The sequence below is a fragment of the Hyperolius riggenbachi genome, chromosome 9, assembly GCF_040937935.1.
Source record: "Hyperolius riggenbachi isolate aHypRig1 chromosome 9, aHypRig1.pri, whole genome shotgun sequence".
Taxonomy (NCBI): domain Eukaryota; kingdom Metazoa; phylum Chordata; class Amphibia; order Anura; family Hyperoliidae; genus Hyperolius; species Hyperolius riggenbachi.
This window is the reverse complement of record NC_090654.1, coordinates 132,307,936-132,333,123: the sequence shown is the minus strand read 5'-3', so window position 1 is coordinate 132,333,123 and position 25,188 is coordinate 132,307,936. Positions and strand designations below refer to the sequence as shown.

At 41.8% G+C, this 25,188-nt stretch overlaps 1 protein-coding gene across 2 annotated transcripts; it reads right to left on the bottom strand.

Moving 5' to 3' along the window:
• Positions 1-79: 79 nt before the first annotated feature.
• CIART (circadian associated repressor of transcription) lies at positions 80-24,275 on the bottom strand. Of its 2 annotated transcripts, none has more exons than XM_068253524.1 (6): positions 23,552-24,275; positions 12,012-12,512; positions 9,197-9,272; positions 5,320-5,398; positions 2,930-3,074; positions 80-1,096 (listed from the first exon to the last, which is right to left on the bottom strand). In XM_068253524.1, exons 2-6 carry the CDS (start codon positions 12,495-12,497, stop codon positions 557-559), a joined length of 1,326 nt encoding a protein of 441 aa, XP_068109625.1. In that variant the 5' UTR covers positions 12,498-12,512; positions 23,552-24,275; the 3' UTR covers positions 80-556. The 2 variants fall into 2 exon arrangements, with proteins under 2 accessions (XP_068109625.1, XP_068109626.1); XM_068253525.1 differs by lacking the exon at positions 23,552-24,275 and adding an exon at positions 15,689-16,278.
• Between the last annotated feature and the right edge of the window lie 913 nt (positions 24,276-25,188).

Here is a 25,188-nt window from a genome sequence, read left to right as displayed (position 1 = left end):
TTCAGAATGAAAGTAAAAAGATGGGACTTGGGGAGCTGCCATTTTTGTATTATCAACACAGAAATTTCCCATCGTGATGGACAAGCAAAGACTGTACACTTTATTCAAACTCACATATTATCAGCCTACATATCGCCAGAACATGCATCAAAGTTTCCTCTGATAACACACCATTATTTGTAACAGTTATAAAAAAGAGGGAGGTTTTTGAAATTTTGGCCGCATTATAGTTCTAAAACTGTCTAGATAACAGATTGAAAAAAGCTTTTTTGAAGACCGTAGGCTTAGAAATAAATGAACTATTGCTGTTGGATTCCCTTTGAAATGTCTATTTTGGCCACAGGAGGTCCATCTTGCTTCAAGCATCTCTTTGGAATTCAGCTCAGTATAACCGAACAAAAACATAAAGCCTCAGATGTGGCCTCACACAGAACAGTGAAAGGCAACACGTCCAGTCATTTGTTTTCCCCCATAGTGAACACTTGGTACCCCCAACTTCCAAGACTGGATCACAGATGATCTTTCTATTGACTTGGAGACAAAGTAACGGGACAGTTTAGGTTTTTTCTCCACCAGAGGTCTGCGTATACGTTGGAAGGTGAGGGAGTGAATGTGAGTGACTTTTCATTTGCTCAAGATCTGGTTTATCACCCAAGACAAATACAGCTGGAGCACTGTGGCTGCGAACAGGGCTTTGATCTTGTGTCTCTTCTCTGCTTTGCCAAAGGTCTAAAGGAGTTTCTCCTTTGACTACAGATTCTGATGTAGACGACATAGAAGCCTGACTGTTAGGAACCAAGAAAATGATGCCACAGTTGTTTCCATTAGGCCAAAAGTCTTGAACTAAAGCTGTGTTTAGACGATGGAGATCTATCTGGCTTAAAGCAGGGTTGGAGATGGGAGCTGTGTGCATCCACGTCAAGTTCATGGTTGGCCACTCTGCCAGGACTTGAATCCTCTCCTTGCAGCAAGGACAGTCTGTATGTGCCGGGGCCATAGCATGACACTGTGATTGTTTACTTGTCACTGGAATGTTCAAATTAGCAGGTTGTCTTAGCTGGCAACTTTTCTGCTCTGTGGCTCCAACTTCTGGATGCTGAAAATGTGAAAAAGAGATAGACAAGATGAGGGATTTCAAGGGTAATTACAATGAGTTGATGGTTAAAATTCAGCAGTTCAAGCTTTAAAGAGTACCTAAAACTACACTGATAGACCCTGTAATTACAGGCACTGTCTGAATGATTGAGGGGGTCGCAGGGTTAAATACCCATTTGTCCTGATGAGTTCCTTTCAGGCAGGTGATCGCTCCACTCCGTCAGAACATGCCCTTGTCGATTTTTGTTTTTCGAAATCGCCTCCAAGCTCAACCAACGTCCACCTGAGTGCCACGGCCACGCAGGAAGAGGTTTCTGAAGACCTTCATCAGTTTTTGGAAACACTGCTGAAGTGGGGTGCTAGTGTCACCTTTGCCCCAAAGGCACCAGGACAGGTACATAGTTCACCCCGTAACCCCCCCCCCCCCCCCCCCCCCCATCTGTGCTCATTCTGAGTCTGTCATTTAAACCTCAAGTACTCTTTAATATTTCATTTAAAAGATATTTATAGCAAAATTGAAAAAAATAAATGTCAGGACAATTGTAAATACAATACACACTCATGTGGAATAGAGATTTCTGTACACCAGTGGTAAGGAAACTAAGTGATCTTTTACAAACAGATATTATATAAATAGCAAAAGGTGCGCTCCCCCCTCTAATTCTAAACCTACACCTACTGAAGGTATGCTGCACAGGTTAAAATGTCATAAAAAATAACATCAAACAATAAAATGGATGTACGAAACCTCTTGCGCTGCCTTACAGTCCACTATATCACATAGTCCAGATACTACTTGTATCACCTGATGAGTCATTAGACGAAACGCGTAGGGCTTGGCTACACGGGCAGGAGAGGATTTAGTGCAAAGAGGAGATGTCCTCTGTTACATGCTGTTTTACTTCGAATGTTTGTGAGTAGTGCTACCAATTTTTATACTTTAATAAATGGTTTTAGGAGATGAGCGTCTTTGTTTAGCATTACAGTTTGCATCTGCGGGAACCTCGTTTTTTTTTTGCAAGAGGCACGCAAGGGATGAACTGATCCAGGACTGTGTACCCATGCTGTGTTGCTGCCTGTTGGTCTGGGCAGCCAATGTGTAAGGTGAGCACAGTCCCTGTAGGTGTGTAGATCACAAGGATTGTAGGGTGACCCGACTAAAAGACACACAGGGTGACACCCTTAGACCTGAGGTTCTGGGGAATCACAAGCAAATAGCAGTCTGCGCAATGATTTGTGTATTTTCTGTTTTATGAGTTCAAGGGAGTGAGACTGGGCGGAGGAGAAAAATCGCAGGATCTATATCATGTGCTGTGGTTGCTGTCTGTAGGCCGGGGCAGCGACGTACTAATATGAGGGCGGTCCCTGAAGGTGGTGGACACTGGGATGGATCTAGGGGGGGGGGGGCAAACGGGTATCTTGCCCCAGGCGCAGTTTGTTGAATTCTTAAAAAGGCGGCAAAATTTGGATGGGGAATGGCAGTTAAGGCGCCAAAACCTGACCTTGCCCCAGGCGCAACTTGGTCTAGATCCGTGGACACGAGTGCCGTGGTGGTTATCAGTAAAACCGCACAGGGGAACGTTTTTGTATGGTGAAGGAGCCATATGTTTTGATGGCCTATGCAATGAAAACTTCTTCTTTTTACTTTGAGGGCTTATGTCAAGAGACTTCGTCCTGAAAACCGTGCGGATACAAGTAGTATCTGGACTATGTGCTATGTGATATAGTGGACTGTAAAGCAGCGCAAGGTGTTTTAGTATAAAGATCTTTTACAAACAGAGCAAAAAAATAAAATAAAGATCTGAGTCGCCTGAGCTAAAAGAGTTGTCCTTACCTTGGCAATTTTACTTTGAGGTTCCTCCATTTCAAAATCTGAAGAGGAAGAAGAAGATGAAGAAGCAGAAGCAGAGCTGGCGACACCAGGAAACCAAATTTTCAACATCATTTCCACTTGAAGTAAGGTGCCCAAGTAACGCTCTCTAGAAATTAGATAAATTGGAATGGGAAAATTGTTACACAGAGACACAAAAGTGGTGATAGGTACATAATATTTGCACAGGGTTTACAAATAATGTCAGGGGAACAAGTGTGAACGTTATCAGATACAGAAATTCTTAATATTCCCAGTCTAGTTAACTGAGCTATGTAAGGGAAAAATATTTGAAAAAGATCTAAATGACAAAAGTTATTCTTATGCAATGGCCAAACCAATAAAACACCATAGAATGCTTCTTTGACTAAAAAAGTATAAAAGCTAAAGTAAACCTGAGGTGGAATTCTATTTTACTTACCTGGGGCTTCTTCCAGCCCCCTTAGCCTGACAGGTCCCTTGGTTTCCTCTCAGTCTGCCATGCTGCTGTGCTCCAGTATATTGCCCGTTGCAGGCTACTGTGCATGGGTGGATCTGGCCATGTTTCTGCAGTAGCCCACAACTGGTCCAGGCGGCCAGCTTTTGAAGGTGCACAGCGGCACAATGGAGTGGACTGGGAGGAAACCGTGGGACCATAATAATTTTAGAAATCGTATGTAGAAAATGCAGGTAGTGATGAGGATGGATATATGAATGGCGATGGTAAAGCAACGTACAGTCTAAGGGCTTTGGTACACTGTCACATTACTGAGCGACACAACTTGTTCATCGTTTGACCTGCTGGTTCAAATCAAGGGTCAGGAGGAAGTAGGGAAACCCCACTGCAAATTGCAGTGGAGTTTGCAATGAAAAATAAGATCCAGTCCAGTCTTTAAATATTATACATGTACAGTATAAATAAGCTTGAGTTGTGGCGAAAGGATGTGGGGTAGTGGCTGTACTGCTGGCTGTCAAAGGAAGAGCATGTTATCTTGTCAACTGCACAGAGAACACTTCCCTGCCAAACACTGCAGGTCAGTTACCGGAGTGGAGCTGCAGATGCTTAAAGCACTGTAAAGCTATAGACATCATTGGAAAGTGTGGGGGAGGACGATAAAAAGTGGGGCAGACACTACAGGGGACACTACAAATTCAAGCACTCCAGTTAAAGACATTAGGAATCTGAGACAGTGGGATGCACTTTTGGTGCACTAAAAAACCTGAACTGTGCTAGAAAGCTACAATGCACTAGGTATGTAGCCACACCTACCTTTAGACAGCCCTTCCTTCTCTGTTTGAGTCCTACCTGAAACCTTTTTTGTTTTTGGTCTTGCCAAAACAACTGCTGCAGAATACCTCTATCACCGTACTTTGTTAGCCAAGCAATGTAGCAGTTAATAACTTGTCATGGTTGTTGCCCCACTATGTGTTTTTCTCCCGTGACAAGTTATGAACTGTGCTGATCATACTACCCTGTTCTTTCTACTTAACATACAGTGTATAGGATACTGACACAGTGAGAAGTTCAGTTGATAGCATATCCAAGTAAGCATGATAAAACTGGAAACAATTGGCCTCAATTCACTAAGCTTATCTCCTGTCTTTAATAACGTTTCTAGAGTTATCACCATGGTGATGAGGCATGTAGTATTCAGGAAACATTTTACCTCAGGCAAGCCTAAAGTTAACTCTTCTGTCTTTAAGTTAACGCTTCAATCCTCAAAATTACTCCAGAATTCTTAAGTTAAAAACAGGCTGTTAATTAACTGTGTGTGAAAATAACTACATAGGAGGAAACTTATCTACAGAGGAGGTAACTTAAGCAGCCCATACACTCAGCCGATTTTCTGGCCGACCGATCGATCGCGATCGATCGATCGATCGATCGATCGCAAATCGGTTGGCCAATCGACCGATCGACGGCCGATTTCGATCGATTTCGATGGATTTCCATCGAACTAGCAGGGTGGAAAATTTAGGTCGATCTGATGAGATTGCTTATCAGTTTGCATTGGCCTTAATGGAAATCTGATGGCAAAAAAATGCCATCAGATCGAATTTCAACAGATTTCAAACTGAAATCTATTGGAATTCTATCCTGGTAAAAAATGTTCTAAAAACGCATCAGATAGATCATCAGATGCATTTCTTATCTGTCTGCTGCCAATCTGACGAGTGTATGGGCACCCTTAAGGAATAAAGATATAAGATAACTCTCTCACTGTGCTGTGGCAAGTTTACTCTTGCCTTATTATCTCCTGCATGATCTTAGTGAATTGAGGCCATTGTCCAGATTCACAGCTGTGTTGTAGATGTGGGTTGTGATCAGTTATGGCTAGTGACAATGGCACAAGGCTTTCATCAGTAACACTCACCCCATTTCGGGTTTCTGTAGAACTCCAACAATTCTCTGTATGCGGTCCATTGCCACACTCTGCTGGAAACTGCTCAGGCCTGAAACCACAGGATAAAATATATAATGTCAATTACAGCCGTCCGTAATACAAATAAAAAATAAATAAAAAACCTCCCCTCCATACTTTATATACGTCCCCAGGAGCCTGGCACGTTAGCACTCAAGCCATCACTAATAGCACAGCAATTGTTAGGAACTCCTTTATACATTCCTGAACAGTCACAGCTAGCCCTTTTGTTTGGTATAGGCACAGTTTTTGGTGGTCATGCATTTAGTTAAGTTTATTCTAAGTTTGGGGTATAGACCAGAAAAAAATCATAATACAATGAAAACTATTTCAAATAATTATAAGTTATTTCAACCATATGGAAAGCAATACTGTCCTCTTTCTGTGACCGGAGATACAGTTGTAATACTAAGATTGGGCACTTTACCAACAGATGATGATGATGATGATATCATACTGTACATAGAAAACTTAAAAAAAAAAAAAAAAAACTTTTCTTATTAAAAAAAAAAAAGAAAAAAAAGAAAAGAAAGAAACACAGCTGCCTTCTACAACTTTTCCCTACAACTTATTCTGGGAACACATTTTGTAGATACCCTGGGGGAAACTGCGGCATAACTCCAATTACAGAATTCATTAGTAGGCAATAATAAAGCAATTTAAAATAAGATTACTAATTGGGTAATAGTACACAGAAGATCTGCAAAATAGCTATTAATTCAGATTCACGTGTACAGGAAGAACATTCACATGCAGTCTTCTAAGGGGTCAGGTAAGGACAGGCAGAAGGCAAGACAGCGGGATTGGAAAATGGTACCTTAAAGTGTCCATGAAGTAAAACTGAGCGATATGAACTGACCATATAACAATAAAAAAAAACTAGTGAATGCTTTCAGCAAAAAGCCACATGACAAAATTATTGCTACAAGCTAGCAGACTTCAGGTCAAAGGTCATGCTGGGCATTATGGCATTGAAGTTTACTGCTGGTGAACCATCTCACAGCAATTTCAATCCCTAGTTATCTAACATTTAAAAAGAAATCTAACAGGGTTCTTTTACACTGCACGCATATTGATATGATTTTCAGAATGCATGCAGTTGACGATTCAAAGAATGCCAGTGAGGTTATGTAAATCGCAGCACAGCATTTTCACTAGTGTGGTTTGATTTTCTGCAATCAGCAAACACGCTGCATTTGTTTGCATAATTGCGTTTATGCTCCATACATTAAAACTGAATGTGAGTTTGCAATTGCACAAACCGACTGAATTACGAATGCGTTTTTCCTGTGTGCTTTACGCTTTCAAGTGTAACAGCTACTTACAATGAAATCAGCAACTTAAGTTTGTAAAATCTAAATTCAGAGGAGATTTTTGTATTTTGTGAGCAGGAAGGAGAAATTAGCCATCCTGTTCATCTCATAAAAATGCCCAGCTCTGTGATGTATTATATAATAGTTTATTTATATGCAGGAACATAATCCCGCACACTACGGTAGTTCTTATTAATCTACCCATCGAATCCATTTTCTCTCATGGATTTTTTTCTCATTTTGCCGGTATCCTTGTTTTCCTTTGATCTAGAGCCGAGTCATCTTTTATTACTTTAAACACTTGAAAGCCCCCTGCAGCTGCGGTGATCGATGGCCCCTGTGGGCTGCCTGAATCCCAGACCATGGTGCAGTGCAGAGTGCTGTATCACCAGGAATGAGCTGATGAGATGCAGCTGTGACAAATGACAAGGGCAACATACACAGTAGGCATTTCACATATTTACCTAGTGCTGGCCCCTGTACAAGGTTTAAGGCCACACTATATGCATTGCCGTGCACATTTAGTGCATTTAGTGTGCGACACACAGGAACATCAGAAATGCATAGACTGCATGTTCAGAATACATGCGCTGTGTCGGCAAAGCGCAGCACTGACCCATTCACAGTAGTAAATGGGATCAGCAGTGCAGATGGTGCGGGCATTGCGTTGCAATCGCATGGCCATCAGTGCTGAGAAGTGCAAACAAGGCCTAACAGAGGTCACTGAACCAGCCCAGGCATGACTTGCATGTTATGTAGACATAAAAACTAGGACCTTAAAATCCAGCCATCAGTATACATTACATTCCCAAAAGCCGAGTCACAACCAATTCCAATGTTCTAATTTTCTCTTACAGTAAAGCTCCCCCATTAGAGGAGGGACAGTTTAAATATTTTTATAGTTGAGGTGCTCAATTCCCTTTACGAATACCTTCTGCTGCATTAATTAATAAACATAATAAATATGTGTATATACACATATAAATATATCTTCTTTTTTGCAGGAAGGAGGAGCAGATTTGCAAACAATTTTACAAAACTTCCATATAAATTAAGTAGTGGTTATGCTGCTAAACAGTGTTAATAAAACTCAGTGTAATAGAGCAGTTGCATCTGATAATAGAGCAGCTGAGGTGTGTGTTCCCTGTGTTCAGAGCATGTCACTGCACCTGAGGAGGTGTTCCCTGATCCTGGGCGGTGAGCTGTTTTCTTTCAGGCAAGTCTCCCGCAGTGCCATGTGAATGAACACTCCTCTCTCTCCTGTTACGCAACCTATTTACAATGCAAAGTACACTGTGATATTCAGAGATGGAATCGGCCTCCACACCACAGCTACCTAATCCTGCACTGACAGGTGTATTCGCACCTATAGAAGAGGTAGATAGATACTAATGGAGTCCTTTAGCACTATCCACACAATTACTATTGCATTTCTTTTATATTACATTCCTATTTGTAGACGAGTAATCTCTAATCACTGTTTCCAGTGGTTGCTCAGCTGATCATGAGACTTTCTTCACAATTACAGCTGCCAGGATGTTTTCCTCACAGAAAAAACAGCAGTTAGGCCTAGTTCACACAACAAATCGCAAGCTCTAAGCGTTTTTGTGAGCGATATTTTAAAGCATTTACCAGCGTTTTTTGTGTGATTTGCATTTTTGGAAGCGATTTTGTAAGCACTTTTGTTTTGCGATTTTCGTTGAGCAGACAGCAGGAACCGCAATCTTGCAATTGCAATCTTGAACTGGAACCTTTGCTTGAAACACGCTCACGAAACCGTTGTTCTGATTTAATTCCTATACCTTGCATTGAAGCGCCATCGCCCAGAAAACGGTTCAGGACCCGCGTTTGCGATTGGAAAGAGAGCTTACCGCTCATGTCAGAACACTCACATTAGAATTGATTACACAAGCGCTTATAGTGTGAACAAGCTGTTAAGTTTGTTTTAATGTCAGGTAAACCCAAAGTGAAGAAACTCACAGAAAAATTCTTGAGGACTAGTTCGGCACTACCCAGTTAGGCCTCTTTCAAATAGGCATCTGACAGTGATGAGTCATTTTCTGCTTGGCACTCGCGGGCAGCAGAGGGGTGGTCCTTGTACTCTATATCAGGGTGTACAGCAGCTGCCTGATAGACATGGCATGCAGCCCTTTCCTGCTGCTCAGCTGCTCAGTGACCATACCATGTGTCAACCACTGACACACATGTGGTTACAAATGCTTGCATTACACAGTTACCAGGTGGCAGTCATTGCCTGGTAGATATGCATGAACCGTATAGCAACCAGGCCAGCCATCTGTGTCCCTTATTCCAAATACAGGAGGGAAAAAAGCAATTTTACTGCTAAGACTCAATTACAGTGAAGTCAAACATGGGCATTCATAAGATGGTAATATGTATCAGATTTTCACATGCTTGTTTTACTTTTGGACACAGATTCACTTGTAATAGGTCTTTGGAGTGCAGTGGTCAATACGCTAGGCCACTGCAAGTACAGTCTCGTTTTCAGCACTCACCTCGGTCATATCTGCCCCTCTTCAGGCCGTTCAGAAGCTCTGTCAGTGGTTTTACGAAGCCCTGGAGTTCCCGACACTAAGAAAAAGAAAATAGTATTAGTATGAGGTAAAGCGTGCCCCAGCCCTTTTTCTTTTTAAACCATCTTCTTATTTAGAAGGAACTTGTGAGACAAACACTGAAGCTTTTATTTTGATCTCTGAATCAAACCTGGATCAAGTATGAACAGACAAGGCTTAGGGTTTGTTCACGTTTTTAAAATGCATTTATATCCATGTAACTTTTTTTTAATGCGCATCAGTGCAGGTATGCAACTTCTATAAGGCAGCCATTTCCTCAAAAAATGAAGCATACTCCTCTTTTAAAAAAGCAATATAGCGCCAAAAAAAAAAAAAACCAACAAAAAAACTCAAAAGCAAAAGTCTGAAAGCTAATTTTCTATGGAAAAACCACATGCAATGCATTTTTAAACTAACATGAGTTTGCAAAACAGCCAAGCAAATAGCCCTTTAAAAGCATGACAGTAATATGTTAAGCTGCATATTCCTCGCAATATCGCTCGCATCGGCTCAACATTTCCCAGCATGTCCGATCAAAATATTCTACCAATTTTGGACCGAAACTGTTAAAACTGTTGATAGGGAATGCTTGTGGCGGCACCAATTTTCATCGGATTTGATATTAGTAAATCGGATGGTGGATTGGCCGCCAAATCATGTATGTATGGCCACCTTAACAGTTCAAAATTTGTCTGTGTGGGAGCTGGTTATAATCTAAAGCCTCAGGTAGACAAAGGTAGTTTTTGATGTTAACCTTTAAATGCAAAGTTAGACTATAGGATCAGGAATTTGGGATCAGGATCCTTTTTAGAATTAGGACTATACATAAAATTGTTTTTCTCAATTTATTTTCACTTCAGGTTAACTTTAAAACAAGGCACCTCTTCACATGACTTTTGGACTTCCATTAGAGGGGTGCTAGCACTTAGAATGGCTGCCTTCTTTCATTCCCTGCCTCCTGGTAGAACTGCACTGCAAGATAAGTATATCTCTTTTGTTATAAGTATTTGCTTGTGACAAGCTGTTGATTCCTCTGTTGCATGAATGGAAAACGTACGTAAGTATCACGCTGCACACACTGTGCACCTCCAGGATTAATATAATGCTGTGAGGATAGAGCACAATCCTGCTGTGTATGACAGCAGGTCTGCAGCCTAAGCTGCATCAACGTTCATTCACTAGGTCACTAAGAACTATTTGTTTCTTATCTGGTCAGAAGACAAAGACAAATATAATTTCGCAGCCCTTTCTATCAAAAACCATAATTTAAAACTTTAACTGCAATCCTAAAGTGTACCAGAGACGAGTTTAACTAAAAGTTTTATACATACCTGGAACTTCCTCCAGCCCCATGCGCATAGATAGCTCCCACACCGCTGCCCTCAGTCTTCTCCCTCTTCGGTATTGGGTTCCGTAACTTCAGCCAGTCGCGGCCAGTCTGCGCAAAAGAAGTGCGCCCTCTACGTATCTCTATGGCAGCTGTGTGGGAGCGATCCGTGCACATGGGGCTGGAGGAAGCACCAGGTATGTAGAAAACTTTTAGTTAAACTAGTCTCTGGTTTCCTTAAATTGCATTTTAAAATGTATTTATCATGAAAATTGCAAAAATGTAAATACATATAAAACATACAAATAATAAGTACTTTTCTTCCAGAGTAAAATGAGCCATAAATTACTTTTCTTCTATGTTGCTGTCACTTACAGTAAGTAGTAGAAATCTGAAAGGACCGACAGGTTTTGGACTGGCCAATCTCCTCATGGGGATTCTCAGGGTTTTACTTCTTTTCAAAAGCACTTGGTGAATGGCAGTTGCCCCGTCCAATTGCCAAAAAAGTGTGCAGCGGGCAGGGAGGCTGGCCAGCATCTCTGTATAAATCTTTTTCTGAAAGTGTCTTTATAAAGAATAAAGGCCATGTTGAGGATCCCCTATGGAGAGATGGGCTAGTCCAAAACCTATCGGTTCTGTCAGATCTCTACTACCCACTGTAAGCAACAGGAACATAGGAGAAAAGTAATGTATGCCTCATTTTACTCTGGAAGAAACCTGCTGCGGACAACGTGGACTTGATTGACAGCAGCGCTTCTTGTGGTCTTCTCAATAAAAATGTACTGAACTCGAAATAACTACACAGCGAGGCACATCAAAGCCTCTTGTTCTGAGGCTACAGAGCAGTCATATAATTTGCTATGGTTACACCCTTTGAACAAAACAATGCAGCTCTTCAGTGCATTTTTCTTCTTCAAATTACCAAATCTCCTGAAATGCTGGGGACAGTGCTAGTTTTCTCTATTCCTTTCAGCAACGTATCAATTCCTTCCAGACTTTAGCTGTGTACACGCTAGTTGAAACTTGCCTGAGGCCGATAACTACCCCCTCTGCCAAGAATCCAGTGTACAGCAGCATCCAGCATCCCTCGGTTCAGCAATCAGCCTGGCAGATTGATTAGGCCAAGTGCATTTTATCCCCACCAACCCGGCTACCACGTGATGTCACTTCCGAGCCACTCGGTCAATTCTAACCCTGTTACATTCTCATTCTGTTCAGCTCCGGGGAAGATATCCTCACAAATAAAATAAGTCATATGAAGACTTAAATCATCTGTATTCTTTTTGCCACAAAAGGGTAAATTGAATAATCAGGAATCAAAGAACTGCAGATTTATATGCCCTAGTAATCAATCAGATAAACGTTTTCTGAAGTTCCATTTACAGAATTGATATGTTACTTTATGTTAGGTCAAAGACATTCTTGACTTACTTTCTGAGCAAAGATCCGGTCTCCGTCTGAAACTGGCAGGTTTTGCTCTTTCCTCTCCTTCCACCAGTCTTCTGGAGACTTGTTGTCCTTTCTCCTCTGCCTCTTAAGTCCTTGATGGGACCCATCTGGAAACACCAAGTCTTTTAACTGCTTGTCCTCGTTACTCTTACTTGGACATGAAGTCCTTTCCTCCACATCTGCGGAGTATCTGCAGTACTGGGCTGTATGTTGTTGCCAAAAGGAGCGCCTGGCTTGGTACTCGTTCTCCAATCGCACCAGGACAGGATGACTGGAACTGTTTAGCCTGGAGTTTGGAATCAGCCTCACATTTTCATAGTCCTGCTCAACTGTGACAGTCTGGCTCACAGAATCAGACTGAAAGACCTCAAATCCAACATAGTTTGGATTATCCTGATCAGTAGAGTTGGTGCTTGCAGAATAGAGGGAGCCTGAAGACAAGAAATCGGAGGACTCTGTGTCATCCATGTGTAAACCAGGAGCCTAGGGGTTAAAATAAATAAATATGTTTATCAATTGAGCACAAATACAACCAGGATTTAATACACTTTTTATCTCCATAAACATGTGTGATGAGATACTTATAATTGTGTTAAAGAAATTTAGTTTTTTGAAACTGACCCCAAAAGTGATCATGGGCAGTATTGGATGAGCATATGAAGATGAAGTACTTCACAAGTTGCTTACAGAGAAAGCTGCACATCAAAACAATATTTTCTTCCCGAAATACACAGTGTGTGTTGTGTCGGTGGTGGGAGGGAGGTGCTCCTGTTAAAACCCTCAGTAGGAAGGCCCTCCCCCTTAAGACACAACTAGACTGAATATCGAAGAAAATTAATTTGAAAAGCAGATAGAGTTCTTACAATCATTCACCGCAAGTCTTCCTCCTCATTTACATGCATTTGGAATTAGTCCCTACTTTAGTAACATAATTTAATTGATAAAAAAAAAGACATCTGTCCATCAAGTTCAACCAGAAAGGAAAACTTTACCAAGGCCAGTGAGCAAGGAAGCAAACACCTCAAGCTCTTGAACTTGAGCTGAGGTAATTTCTGGTTCTATAGCTTTCAACAAAGGGAACACATGCATGCACATAAATCAGTCTCTTTTTTTTCTAGGGAGAAACAAAATTGAGCCCCTCACACCATTAAATAAATGGGCTGAGTGACTATAGTAAGGACCAGTTTGTAAGCAGGGAATCTCAACATGGGGAGTTGGTCCAGTACATTTTGGAAGCAAAGATCTTCAATTTTTACAACCTAGTTGTTTTAATTTCTACTTGCGTTCCAGCTGGTTATGAATGTTTTGAGTGCAGAGGGTTAATGATTCTTTGCATGTAAATGGACCACTTCCCTCAGCACAGGCTTTTTCCTTATTTAAAGTGAACCAGAGACGAAGTACCATCATGTATTTTACCATATATATCAATGGGAACATTAGAGAAAACACCTACCCTGCTCTCTGTTTCATCTTTCACAGCTCAGCCTGCTTGTTATCAGCCCTGATAAAATCCCTGACTGAGCATTCAGTCTAGCATTGCTCAGGAATCATTATAGCTGAGTCTGTCTTCTCTGATGTCTTTTCAAGCCCAAGCCTGCCCCCTTTTGGCTGTGCTATAATGACTCAGCTATAATGATTGCTGAGCAAAGTCATACTAAATCTAGAAAAAACGGAATTTATGATCTTCCCACCCCGGTCACAATTCCTGCAGGAGCACAGGCTCTCTCCTCCCTGTTAAAAACATTTGTCACTTAGGTGCAACGTGGTATACGTCTTGCTTTTTCCAGACTTATGACAGATTGAGACAGGCTTCTGGGTAACTTTCACACCAAGCCGTATAACGTTGCAATGAAACTTCCCTAAACCGTTATCGAAGATGCAGACCGAATTTGAAAAATAACTGCCATTCGCTTACAGAAATGACTTGTCTAGTGATTACATGTTATATAGATTTTTGTTCTAGAGTAACCCTTTAAGAAAAACTTAACCCTTGCTATTTGAAGTCAATCACCTGTCTGTGTCAAAAAAGAAAAAGTAGTAAAAGTAAAGATCATCGCAAACAAGATTTCATATTAAAAAAACTGTAAAATATGTATTTGATCTTTATAAATTCCCTCTGTTGATCTGGGATGAAAAAAAATACTCTCAGCCTCAGGATCACATCCAGACACTTCCCGATTGTGCTGGTAATAATTTACCCTTCAGCGACAGTCACTTCCTGTGGACATAACAGCAGTACACAATGTTCCAACATGTGCTACACATGGAAACTGACACACCATTACAGCACAGCTTAGCAATGCATCACGAGCAAATACACATCTGCATTATGTAACCAAGCAATCACATTACTCGAGTGTATGCCATGCAGCAGCTCTGACCACATCCCTCCAGGAGGGGCCGTTCAAAGAGTGGGAGGACGACAGCCCAGAGAGGGTGTGAATTTAGCAGGAGGTGTGGTTTTGCTCCGATCAGATGGGAGGCATGTAGAGGACACCTGATGAGATTTTGCAACAGTCCTGACTGGGACATGTGCGTAGGGCGTTGCAGCGACATTATTGAATTGGCACACACCACACCCTCAATCTGATCCAAGTCCACAGGCTAAAACCACAGCAATGTTACGGCAGGAGAAACACTGCCAACAATGTAACTTAAAACCATTTAATTAGATATTCAGCGTTTCTTAGAGTCAGAGCTGCTACTATTCGCTGCAGTATAGCCAGAATGAGATTAGGTAACAAAGATTGTGTGGAGGGGATAGGTATAACATAAGGTCAGGATTAAAATGATTCTGGAGGCAGAGAATCCTCTAGCAACTCTAACCACTATAGAAAGCAAGTGGGATCTTGCAAAACGATGAGGAAAAAAAATACACAAGACAAAGGATCTAACCCTTGATTGATACATTCAGTATTTATTCTTTCTAAAGTAACCTTTTCACTAGCTCATATGTTGCAGCTTAATTGAGTTTCTATCTTTGGTGTACTATTTACCTCTGTATTTCATTTTCTCAGATTTATTGCTTTTCTGTGTTTTACAGACCAGATATAATTGTGCTGCTTGAACTGTTCTTAATTAAGCAAAACCAGTCATTCTCATAAATAGAACAATACATGCTAAGGAAAGTCTGATATCACACAGAACTGCTGTTTTGAGATGTTTGACTGTGATGTGTATAAAGCTTTGAACCAGGCCAACTGAAATCTGCAGCAAAAGCATTTGATTGACCTAATTCTAAGATGTACGCTAAAGGCAACAAATGTTAATCTAGTTGGAAAACTCAGCATCTGATCATCCCTACAGCACAGATTCAGCCCTTGGGGACATAGCACAATGACATCATGCCATACAGATTCCCCCAGCAAAAAAGATGGGTTTCTGCAGGATTACAAGGCCTTGAAGCAATGGACACTGTATATCTCTGGTAGCTAGTCGAAGAGGTAACAGTTGTTCAATTTGGTATCTAGCAATTGATAAAAGGTGGAAATTCTATAAGTCATGCCTTAAGTCATGAATTTTAGAAAAATCCAAAAGTTTTAAGACCTGAGCTGGCAAGCCTTTGTGTCTTCAGTGTAGAAGTAGGGACTGTTACTATAAAGGAAGCACAGTATCGTAGGATAAAATTAGCTCAATATTACAAGAGTAGTTATACTCACAAACGTGGGTTGCAGAAGAGGAACAGGGGGTAGTAATGTTCACAAATGTGACAGGAATCCAGGCTCCATACAGCGCTATAGGGATTTATGACTACTGCCTATGGGAATGACTATGTATCTCGTCCTTGGAATCAATAATGTGAGAATAGAAGCAGTGTATCAATCAAATAAATCCGATAGGCTGTTTGTGGCTCCGCTCCTTTTTCTGAATTTGATTGCCAGTCCCCCAATGACCGATTGCAGCAGGTTTGAGACCTCTGCCAGTAACAGTGAAAGAATGGCAGCAATTTAAATATTCCCTTGAAAATCAATAGGTGAATTTTGATTGGCTGTTGTAGGCTCCACCCACTTTCCTGAATATCAATCCCAGTCACCCATAATGGGGGTGTTAAATAGCAAAAGCACTGCATTTAGCATTTTTTGTAGTCATTGAAATTCTGTAGAAAGTATGGAAAAGCAAGAGCGCTGTGAAAATCACTCCAAAATCACTAATTGCAATCCCTTTTTGGTGAAACATTCCATACAGTGTGCTCAGTCCAAATTATGCAGAGCACAACCTACAGATCCTGCTGTTCATTCCTTCAGCTGGTCTGCTTCTGATGAAGTGGCCGCATTTCACCACATGATATTAACCAGAGTACTATGCTTATAAAACCGATGAGAAAGGGTGCTCACTGTGGGGAGTTACAATGACAGCAGAACACAGACAGCATTAAACACTTAACAGGGCTCCTAAAATTACTCCACTCTGTAAAAAGCAAAGGGAAAGTTTTGGCCAACGTTGCTGGCAAAGCCTGTGTCATGGCAACCTTTGTTTCACAAGGAGAATAAAACCCATTGAAATGTCTTTTCTGTTCATTTGCACACTCACATGAAGTCATTCAAGCAGCCTCGTGCCCGATATACAACAATTGCATCACACCAGCCACAGAACAGCAGTTCATCATTAACTAGAAGTCAACAGCCAGTGCTATGCTGTGAAATCAGTGATTGGTGGAGCCCTTTCCAAGCATGTGACATACCGTGGTGATGTAATCCAGACTGTTCTCCCTGGCAGGGTGCAGCTGCTTATACTAACACAGGAACAAAAAGCAGACTATAATGCTGCCTATAGATAAGCAGAGGGCGGACAGAAGTAGGGATGAAATCTATCCATGCTTTAAGCCCACTTGGAAACCTAAAACAACCTGTTCTGGTGCTGTAACTACACTGTTCTGTAACACGAGTTTGGTCCGGCTTGTTGTACATCCCTAGATATGTCAATAAGCATTTTTCAGTGGGTGCATAGAGACTTATGCTTGGCTTTGAAATGCTACAGCAGTGGTACGAAAAGCATACAGTGATAAGAGAGCACCCATTAAGCTGAAACATTATTTCCCAAGGTACATCACTTTTTCTCATGATCCTTTACAATTTTACTGCCCAGTGCTGCACATTGCCATCGGATGCTACATATTTATATAAAAGGGAAATAATGGAATGAGAATTGTGATACTGTATGTTGCAAAACCAAAAAGCCATTCACATTCTTTAACATTCCCAATGAAACTGAAGTAGAAAACAAAACAAAAAACATTGACATCGCTACACTCAGGTATGAATGCAGAACTGCCCCAGAAATGAAAAGAATCCCTACCGATTTATAAACCAATGCCAGCTGCTGTCATGATAAAGCAATGCAATGTAACAATAAATTATGTATTTTTCTGATTTATAAATAGGAATATTGGTATAAATAACAAATATATTATAAATAGACCCCATAGTCTATGTATAAAATGTTGCCATTTCAAAAACAGTGCAGTGATAGACCTGCTGCATCCAGTTCTCCAGCACAAAAGGACAACTTAACACAATGTTATTGTTATTCTTTATTTATATAGTGCTGACATGTTCAATTCCAAAATCACAACTAAAGCTTAGTATCCTTGAACAGATCTATAGATGTGCCGTATCTCTTCCTGGACCTCAGGTCTTCCCAGGTTTAGTAGCCCTCAATGCACTGGCACACTCCTCTGCCCTAATCCACCTTTATGCCAAATCATACTCTTTTGGCACAAAGGATATGCAAATAACCCAGCAGAGGATGCAGAGACAAAAGTGTGATATTTGGACATCACATTAGATAAAATATAGGGCCAGGTACCACGCATGTTAGAGTAGGGTAATACACAAATAATGTTGATGGGTAGCCAGGGCTGTGGCGTCAGTACATAAATCCTTAAGACTGACTCCTGACTTGGTACTTTAGACTTCTATATTTTAAATACGCGAATGTATTTTTCATGATTATTGAAAGAAGGCATCCAAACAGGCAAGGGTGAGGCTGACCCTACAACCCAATTTAATACATATTCACCAGGGAGTTATCCACTCTGGCCACCATACAGCAGCCCACAGTGCACAAAGCAAAAGAAGGTCCATAACTCCACCTAGATTTGATAAGCTCAAGGCTTTCGTTAATTTTACAGCAGACATGTCAAACAGGCATAATATTTAGGTCTTGTTGACCTTGATCAAGTGCTGATAAAAGGTCAACAAGACCGAAACGTTGTGCCCATTTGACATGTCTGCACCTCATTAAAAAGGCATTGAGCTCATCAGATCCAAGTGGAGTACCGGACCTTTTTTTTTTTTTGCAAAAATCAGCGTGTTTTAAATCTATATAAGTTTATGATTAGCAATAAACCAAATAGCTATTGGCTAGGAAGCTGATGCATTATCCTATTGGCCATCCAAGCCTTTCACTGCCAACAAGAATGAGGACGGTTTGGGTCCAATTCCTATAGCTAAGCCTATGCCATTGTGGCTTTTTAAATCTTTTCTATTAAAAAAATCTAGAAACATTGTAGCTAGGTACATCTGAAAGCAGTAAGACGTTAGACTGCAGGGGTAATGAGGGCAATCTTCCTCTTTTATACCTTCTTATAACTACATCAGGTTTGCGGATGTCAAACAAGGTCTCTGTGTTCAATATTTTCCCAAAGATCATTTTTGATTAGGAAACAGGAGGTGGTTAGGCAGGTGGAGGGGTTTGTTAATGTTAGGTAACAGGATAGAGTTATGGTTCAATGGGAGGAGTAAATCTGGCAACAGGAAGAGCACATAAGATTTTGGCAATGGGAGGAGATAAGCTAGTGTTAGGCAACAAGAGGAGTTAGATTAGTGTTCGACAAAAGAGGGGGACGTAGGAGAGAATTAAGAAATGGGCAGGCTTAGGTCAGTGTTATACAACAGCACGAGTTAGCGTTAAGCAATGAGATGGAGTAAGTTGGTGTTAGGTAACGGGGTTGGAGAGTTAGGTTAGTGTTAGGTAATAAGGTGGGGGAGGGGGGAATGATTAGGTTACTATGGGTAACATTACGTAACAGGAGGGGGTCAGGTTAGTAACAGGCAATGAATTGGTAGGGGCGGGTCCGTGTTCAGGAACAGTGGTGGTGGTGGGTCGGTGTGCGGGTTATATGGTGACCGGTAAGAAGGGAAGAGTTAGGCAAAAATTTGATAATGGTAGGGCTCAGGCCAGTGTTGGGGGGGGGGGGGGGGGTAATTAAGCCTAATTGTCCTGGATTAAAAAAAAAACTAAACCTAAAATTCTCAGTGTAAAAGCACAACCACTAGTTTACAAACCTGTCAGCAACCTCTGCTATACTCCAGTATGAGATAGAAGATAAACAGCCTGTACTGATCCATAAGCAATTGCTTTTTCAGTTCAAATCAATCAAGAAAGCCCTAGCTTTCAATAGATTTTTTTTAATGACACAGCTAATCTGTTAAACTGTAACATAGTGTATGGCTGTCTTCAGAATAACTTCAGATAAAGCAAATCACTGGACAGAGAAAGGGAAACCATGCACAGGAATTTGCTAAGCTGCAAAGCATTCTGCTGACATCACAAACAAGATGGCAGCCCCAATGTAAATAAACAGGCAGCATTTCAGATAAAGGAAAGCACTGAAAGCTAAAACATACTATACAGTAATATGCATGTCCCTTACTTCGACAAGCAGATTGTGTCACTTTTCCAACAGATTTACTCGATAGCACTGGATTTGCCTAGCTCAGGTAGTTTGCAGGTGATCCAAGATAAAAAAGGATGGTGTCTTCTACAACAACTACATATATACTGAACCTCAAACTATATAAGTGAACTACTTCACAGTACTTTATTCACAATTCAGAGCATTCCCTAGCCTATCTTGCATACTTTCTGATTAATAGGATTTCCCTTAGACTTGCAGGTAGAAAAAGCAGGGCTGTGGAGTCGGAGTTGGAGCAATTTTGGGCACCCGGAGTCGGAGTCGTTGATTTCATAAACTGAGGAGTCGGGAGACGGATGATTTTTGTACAAAATCCACAGCCCAGTTAAGTATTAAACTAAGGAGTCTGAGTCGAGGAGTCGGAGCCATTTTGGGTACCCGGAGTCGTGGTTTCATAAACTGAGGAATCGGAAGATTTTTGTCCCGACTCCACAGCCCTGAGAAAAAGTTTTGTAAAAGTAATAGCTTTATCCACTTTTAATGGCTAACTGATAAAGTTAAGTTATGCAAACTTTCAGGGAACTAGCCCCCTTCTTCAGGCAGATTTTAAGATGTTACCTGAAGTAAAACACTGTATAAAGTTAAATAGTGAACAAGATGTAATCTACGTGTTTACCATTTGTGTACACATACAGTGTTTTACTTCAGCCAACATCTGGAAATCTGCCTGAAGAAGGGGACCCGTTTCCTAAAAGTTTGCATAACTTAAAGGGAACCTTAACTCCCCCCCCAAAAATAAGTTTTTCTTACCTGGGGCATCTACCAGCCCCCTGCAGCCATCCTGTGCCCTCGCAGTCACTCATGGCTCCTCTGGTCCCCCGCTGCCAGCTAGTTTCGTTTTTGCCGACTAAGAGTCGGCCGGCTGCCATGCGTACGTTTTTACGCATTCCTGCTGGTGCAGTAAGCTATTGCATACATTTTTGCACGTTACGGGTGTAATGCAGGGGACCATTTTACGCATTACACCCGTAACGCGTAAAAATGTACTTGTTGATGTCTGCAATAGCTTCCTGCACCAGCAGGAATGCGTAAAAACGTACGCATGGCGGCCAGCCGACTCCCAGTCGGCAAAAAAATGAAACTAGCTGGCAGCGGGGGACCAGAAGAGCCATGAGTGACTGCGAGGGCACAGGATGGCTGCAGGGGGCTGGTAGATGCCCCAGGTAAGTAAAACTCTTTTTTTTTTTTTTTAGAGTTAATGTTCCCTTTAAAGGATACATCCGTGTTTAAAAAAAAAAATGCAGATCTACTTATTTGGTGCTTCCTCCAGCTCCTGGCTGCTTATGTTTCCCTCCTCGTAACTCCGCTCCCAGCCAGTGGCCCATCCGTTGCAGCAGCCGACCTAGTGAGTTCGGCAACCTCTGTGCAGGCACAGTACTTCTACACCTGTGCAGAATGCTCTCGTATACGTAAGCAGGATCGCGATCAGCAAAGCTGCATGCTTGCGCAGGCGCAAAGGCTGCCAACCTTGCCAGGTCGGCTGCTGCTACGGAGGGGACGCCAGGCCACCGGATGGGAGCGGAGCTGTGGCGAGGGACACATAAGCTGCCAGGAGCTGGAGGAAGCCCCAGATAAGCAGATCTGCTTTTTTTTCTACCTACACAATTTTATTGGCTAACACAATACAGAAACTTTTTTTGAAGCGAACATACCCCAAATGCTGTGCAAGTGAAGACCGTTTATGATTTCCTTAGACTGGATTCACACTAGCTTTAAATCCAGGCATTTTCCTGTCACTCTTGTTGCCAGTAGAACAAAAGGTTAGTAGAATAGAATTGTATGGGCAGCAAGGTGACATGCAGAATTATTCTGCAATGCAACTGATGCAGTGTGAATGATGGTGAAAAAAAATGCATTTTCTATGGCAGGATTCACATTTTCTATGACAGGATTAACACTGATGTTTAACCAAGTCACATGTGGTGGATGCTGCCTACAACATTCCTCTGCCATTTTTTGGTCAGTCACTTCGGCAAAAAGGGAGTTTCATGGAAGAGGAAACCACCATACGAAAAATGTGTCCATCAAACAGAGAAACATTACTATAGTGTCCATTTTTGTGCGCAATGCGGTAACTGTCACCAGTGCAAATCTAATCTTAGACTGCAGTTTTGCATGTGAAGGTACCAAATATGGAGCAAGATTGATGCAAAAATAAGATGGTACTCCTGTTTACTTATTAAGCAAGATAAACATTTTTGAACAAATACCTGATGTAGTGCAATCATAACATATATAGTTCATAGCCAGTGGGCCACTTATGATATGTGTAGAAGCATGCCTGGAAAAATACCAGGACTCAGGAAGCCAAAAGGATTGAAATAATGTATTAAAATCAGTGTTAAAAATCATGAGAATTTTTCTTCATGGCTATGTCAAGTGTAATTCTATCCATCGATATGAGCTTTAACCTCACTTTCAATTGACAGTATGATATTCACATTCGCTCTGGATCCAATGAGTGGACGGTCACAGCGTATTCAATGTACAATCTAGTATGCAAACCCTCATTTTCCTTATGTCTGTTGGTATCCACTATAATGGCCATGTCAATGATGGCATGCTACCCATGACATGCCTAATATCTGTCTGGATTCCAGAAAAGTCGTGAAGGACAGTAGCATCACTGCAATGAACACAGTGAATGTGTATGAAGGGATACTATACTTAACATATTATCCACTGACATGTCTGTTTGCCCATACTGAAAAACTGTACATCGGGCAAAGTATGACCATAGCGTGTAGAAATGCCAACAACAGCCATTTTCTCTGGCAGACTGCTACAGCTAAAGGCTCTGATTTGACAGCTACCATGCTGAGTCAAGTAGCACCAATCGCATCAGAGCCTGTTGTTAATTCCTGCAGCTGAGCAGATCAACGTATTAGGATTTTAATATATGCTTTTTAGGTGCTGATGCCTCCGTAGGAGAATTCAGTCACGTTCTCTACTAGTTCCTAGGCACTAGGATGGTCAATGAGGTGAAAAGAAGTCCAAGCAATTCAGGATCATGCAAATTCTGTACGAATATTTATATAGCTTGAAATGGACCAATTGAATCCTGCCAATGTGGAATTCTATTGGCTTATTTTCAAGCTGCATAAACCTGCATCAACTCTGAACTGTTTATATCTCATTGACCGTCCCTGCTAGGCACTGCTAACCTGACATCTGGACAACAAGGACCTTAGGCCCTTTCACACTATGAGCATTGTGTCACAGCTCAACCGACAAATGTAGTTGCATTGAAATGTGATACAATTATATTTCAATGGCTGGCTTGTTCGAGGTGCAACACATTCCCTAGGGATAGAGGGCAGCATGTTACCGGGTGACGCAAGTGGTTCTGGGTTCGCTGCAAGTACAAATCTATCAACTGTATTCTGTACTGTATGTGTCGCATCGATAACATATAATGCGACTTTCCATTATATTTTTGTGTATGCACAAAGAAACGGATAACATTAAATTGAATCAATATTCTAGGGGCTGATTTAATTAACACGGTGTTATCTGGACATTTATAGGCCTGCATTCAAAATTGTCTGCATGCTTTGAAACTGGTCAGGCTATCTTCGCCCTTAACATTACAGTAATTTGTCCTGTGCCAATAAAAAAATAATTCAGTAATAAAACAGATAAAATATGACCAATTTATGACTGCTCTGCTAAATAAGCCTGAATGAGTTAAACATGGCTGCTATAGAGAGGAAAAAACAAGAAACAGGGAGTATCTAATGCAATTCTGAATCAGGTACCAACAATGAAAATGTGATGGAATGTTAAGGCTATTTCTTTGTTCTGCAGGTGTACAGGGTGCACTTACCTCAAGTTATGTCTGTCTGCTCTCCGCCGCCTGTCTGCGGGATGTCTGGAGCTTCTTTGTTCTGTCTGTCACTATTTTGGGTGGTGTCCTGTGCTGTATCTCCTTCTACTGTCTCCTCCCAGTCAATGGATGTCTCGCAGGTGCCTGGGCTGTCTCTTTCAAGAGATGCTTGCACCTTTTCTCTTCGTATTTGCTGTGTAGAATCGCTATTCGGTCTCTAGGACTCTCATCTCTGAAGCTGAGTGTCTCTTAGAGGAGAATGCAGAATTTTGCAGGAGTGGTCTCTAGAGAATGTAGCTGTCTCTTGTCTATTAATGTGTGTAGGTCTCCTAAAGCTAAGTTGCCTGGACCTGCAGGCGTCTCAGCAGTGGCAGTTCTCTGCACCTGACAGATATATTTGTAGGCGAATGTCTAATAAGAAACCAAAGTGTTCTCGGTGTCAGTGATGGATGTCTCGCAAGCTGCCTAGCAATATAAATCTCAAGCAATCACTGGCTATTTCTAACAGTCAATATGCGTAAGATGCCCTTCTGCCAAAATCAAGGAATGTCTCTGATGGTCTCTCTCTGTCTCAGCATCAACAGACGCTTCTGCTAGCGCTGAACTACCTTCTCGTCTCTTGGTGCTGGCTGCTGTCTCTGCGTATCAAGCGCCAGTGTCTCAGGCAGCATTGCGATCACTCACACACATACACGTGCGGGCTGGCACGTGCCTCCCCCTGTATACTCGTGTCTGGACGTTCATTGGTCGCTTGTCTCCGCCTACTCTGCTGGAAAAAACACGCTGCGGCCAGCAGAAAGGCTAAGCATGGAGAGGGGCGTTACCAGTAAGTGGCAAACCGATGCGATAGGTTGGAAGGCCCAGTGTCTGCCACTCCCATACATGTGGACTCACACGGCAGCACTGTGTGTACTCCAGTGCAATGTGAGGGGTGGGGATACTGGCAAGGCTAGGAGGGAAAGACCAATCATAGGCAGGAAACGAAAGGATGACGAGATTACAAGCGCCAGAGATAGTATCAAGCAAATGTGTGTTTTCATAGAGAATCCATGCCTTCTTATTCAATAAGACCCCTTTCAGATGGATGGCAAAACTATTTAGGCGATGAATTGACATGAGTGAGCATCCCTTTTGGTTGCAACATAAAGTACCAAGTGAGAGCATTTATTATCGCCTGATATGCAGCGTGGTTACTGTCCTGTGAAAAAATGCCTCATGTTGTTTAGCAGATGGCTGCTGTCGCCAGCTCGGATGTGTATGCTTGATACCGTTGATAGGGCTAGATGCTTTAAGCCACATTCACAGTGGTGCAATGTGGTGTAACTGCGCCCTGATGTGACACACCGCAATGCACCACCTATGTGACCCTCAGAGGGTGGCGGGAGCGTTGCAGTATACCAGGTTGCGGTATGGTAACACATTGCATGTGTGTTAACAGTAGAAGTGAAGCATACTTTTCATTGTATGCTACACTGTACCCGACACAACGCAAGCTTAACATTGTGTTGCGTTCCTGCTGTCATGAGGAATGCAATGGCCATTGCGAACGTGGCTTTAGTGCTATATCAGGGTTGGGCAAACGTCTTTGACTCATGGGCCAGAAAGCGATCTTAAATTTGACAAAGAGGCCGGACCAG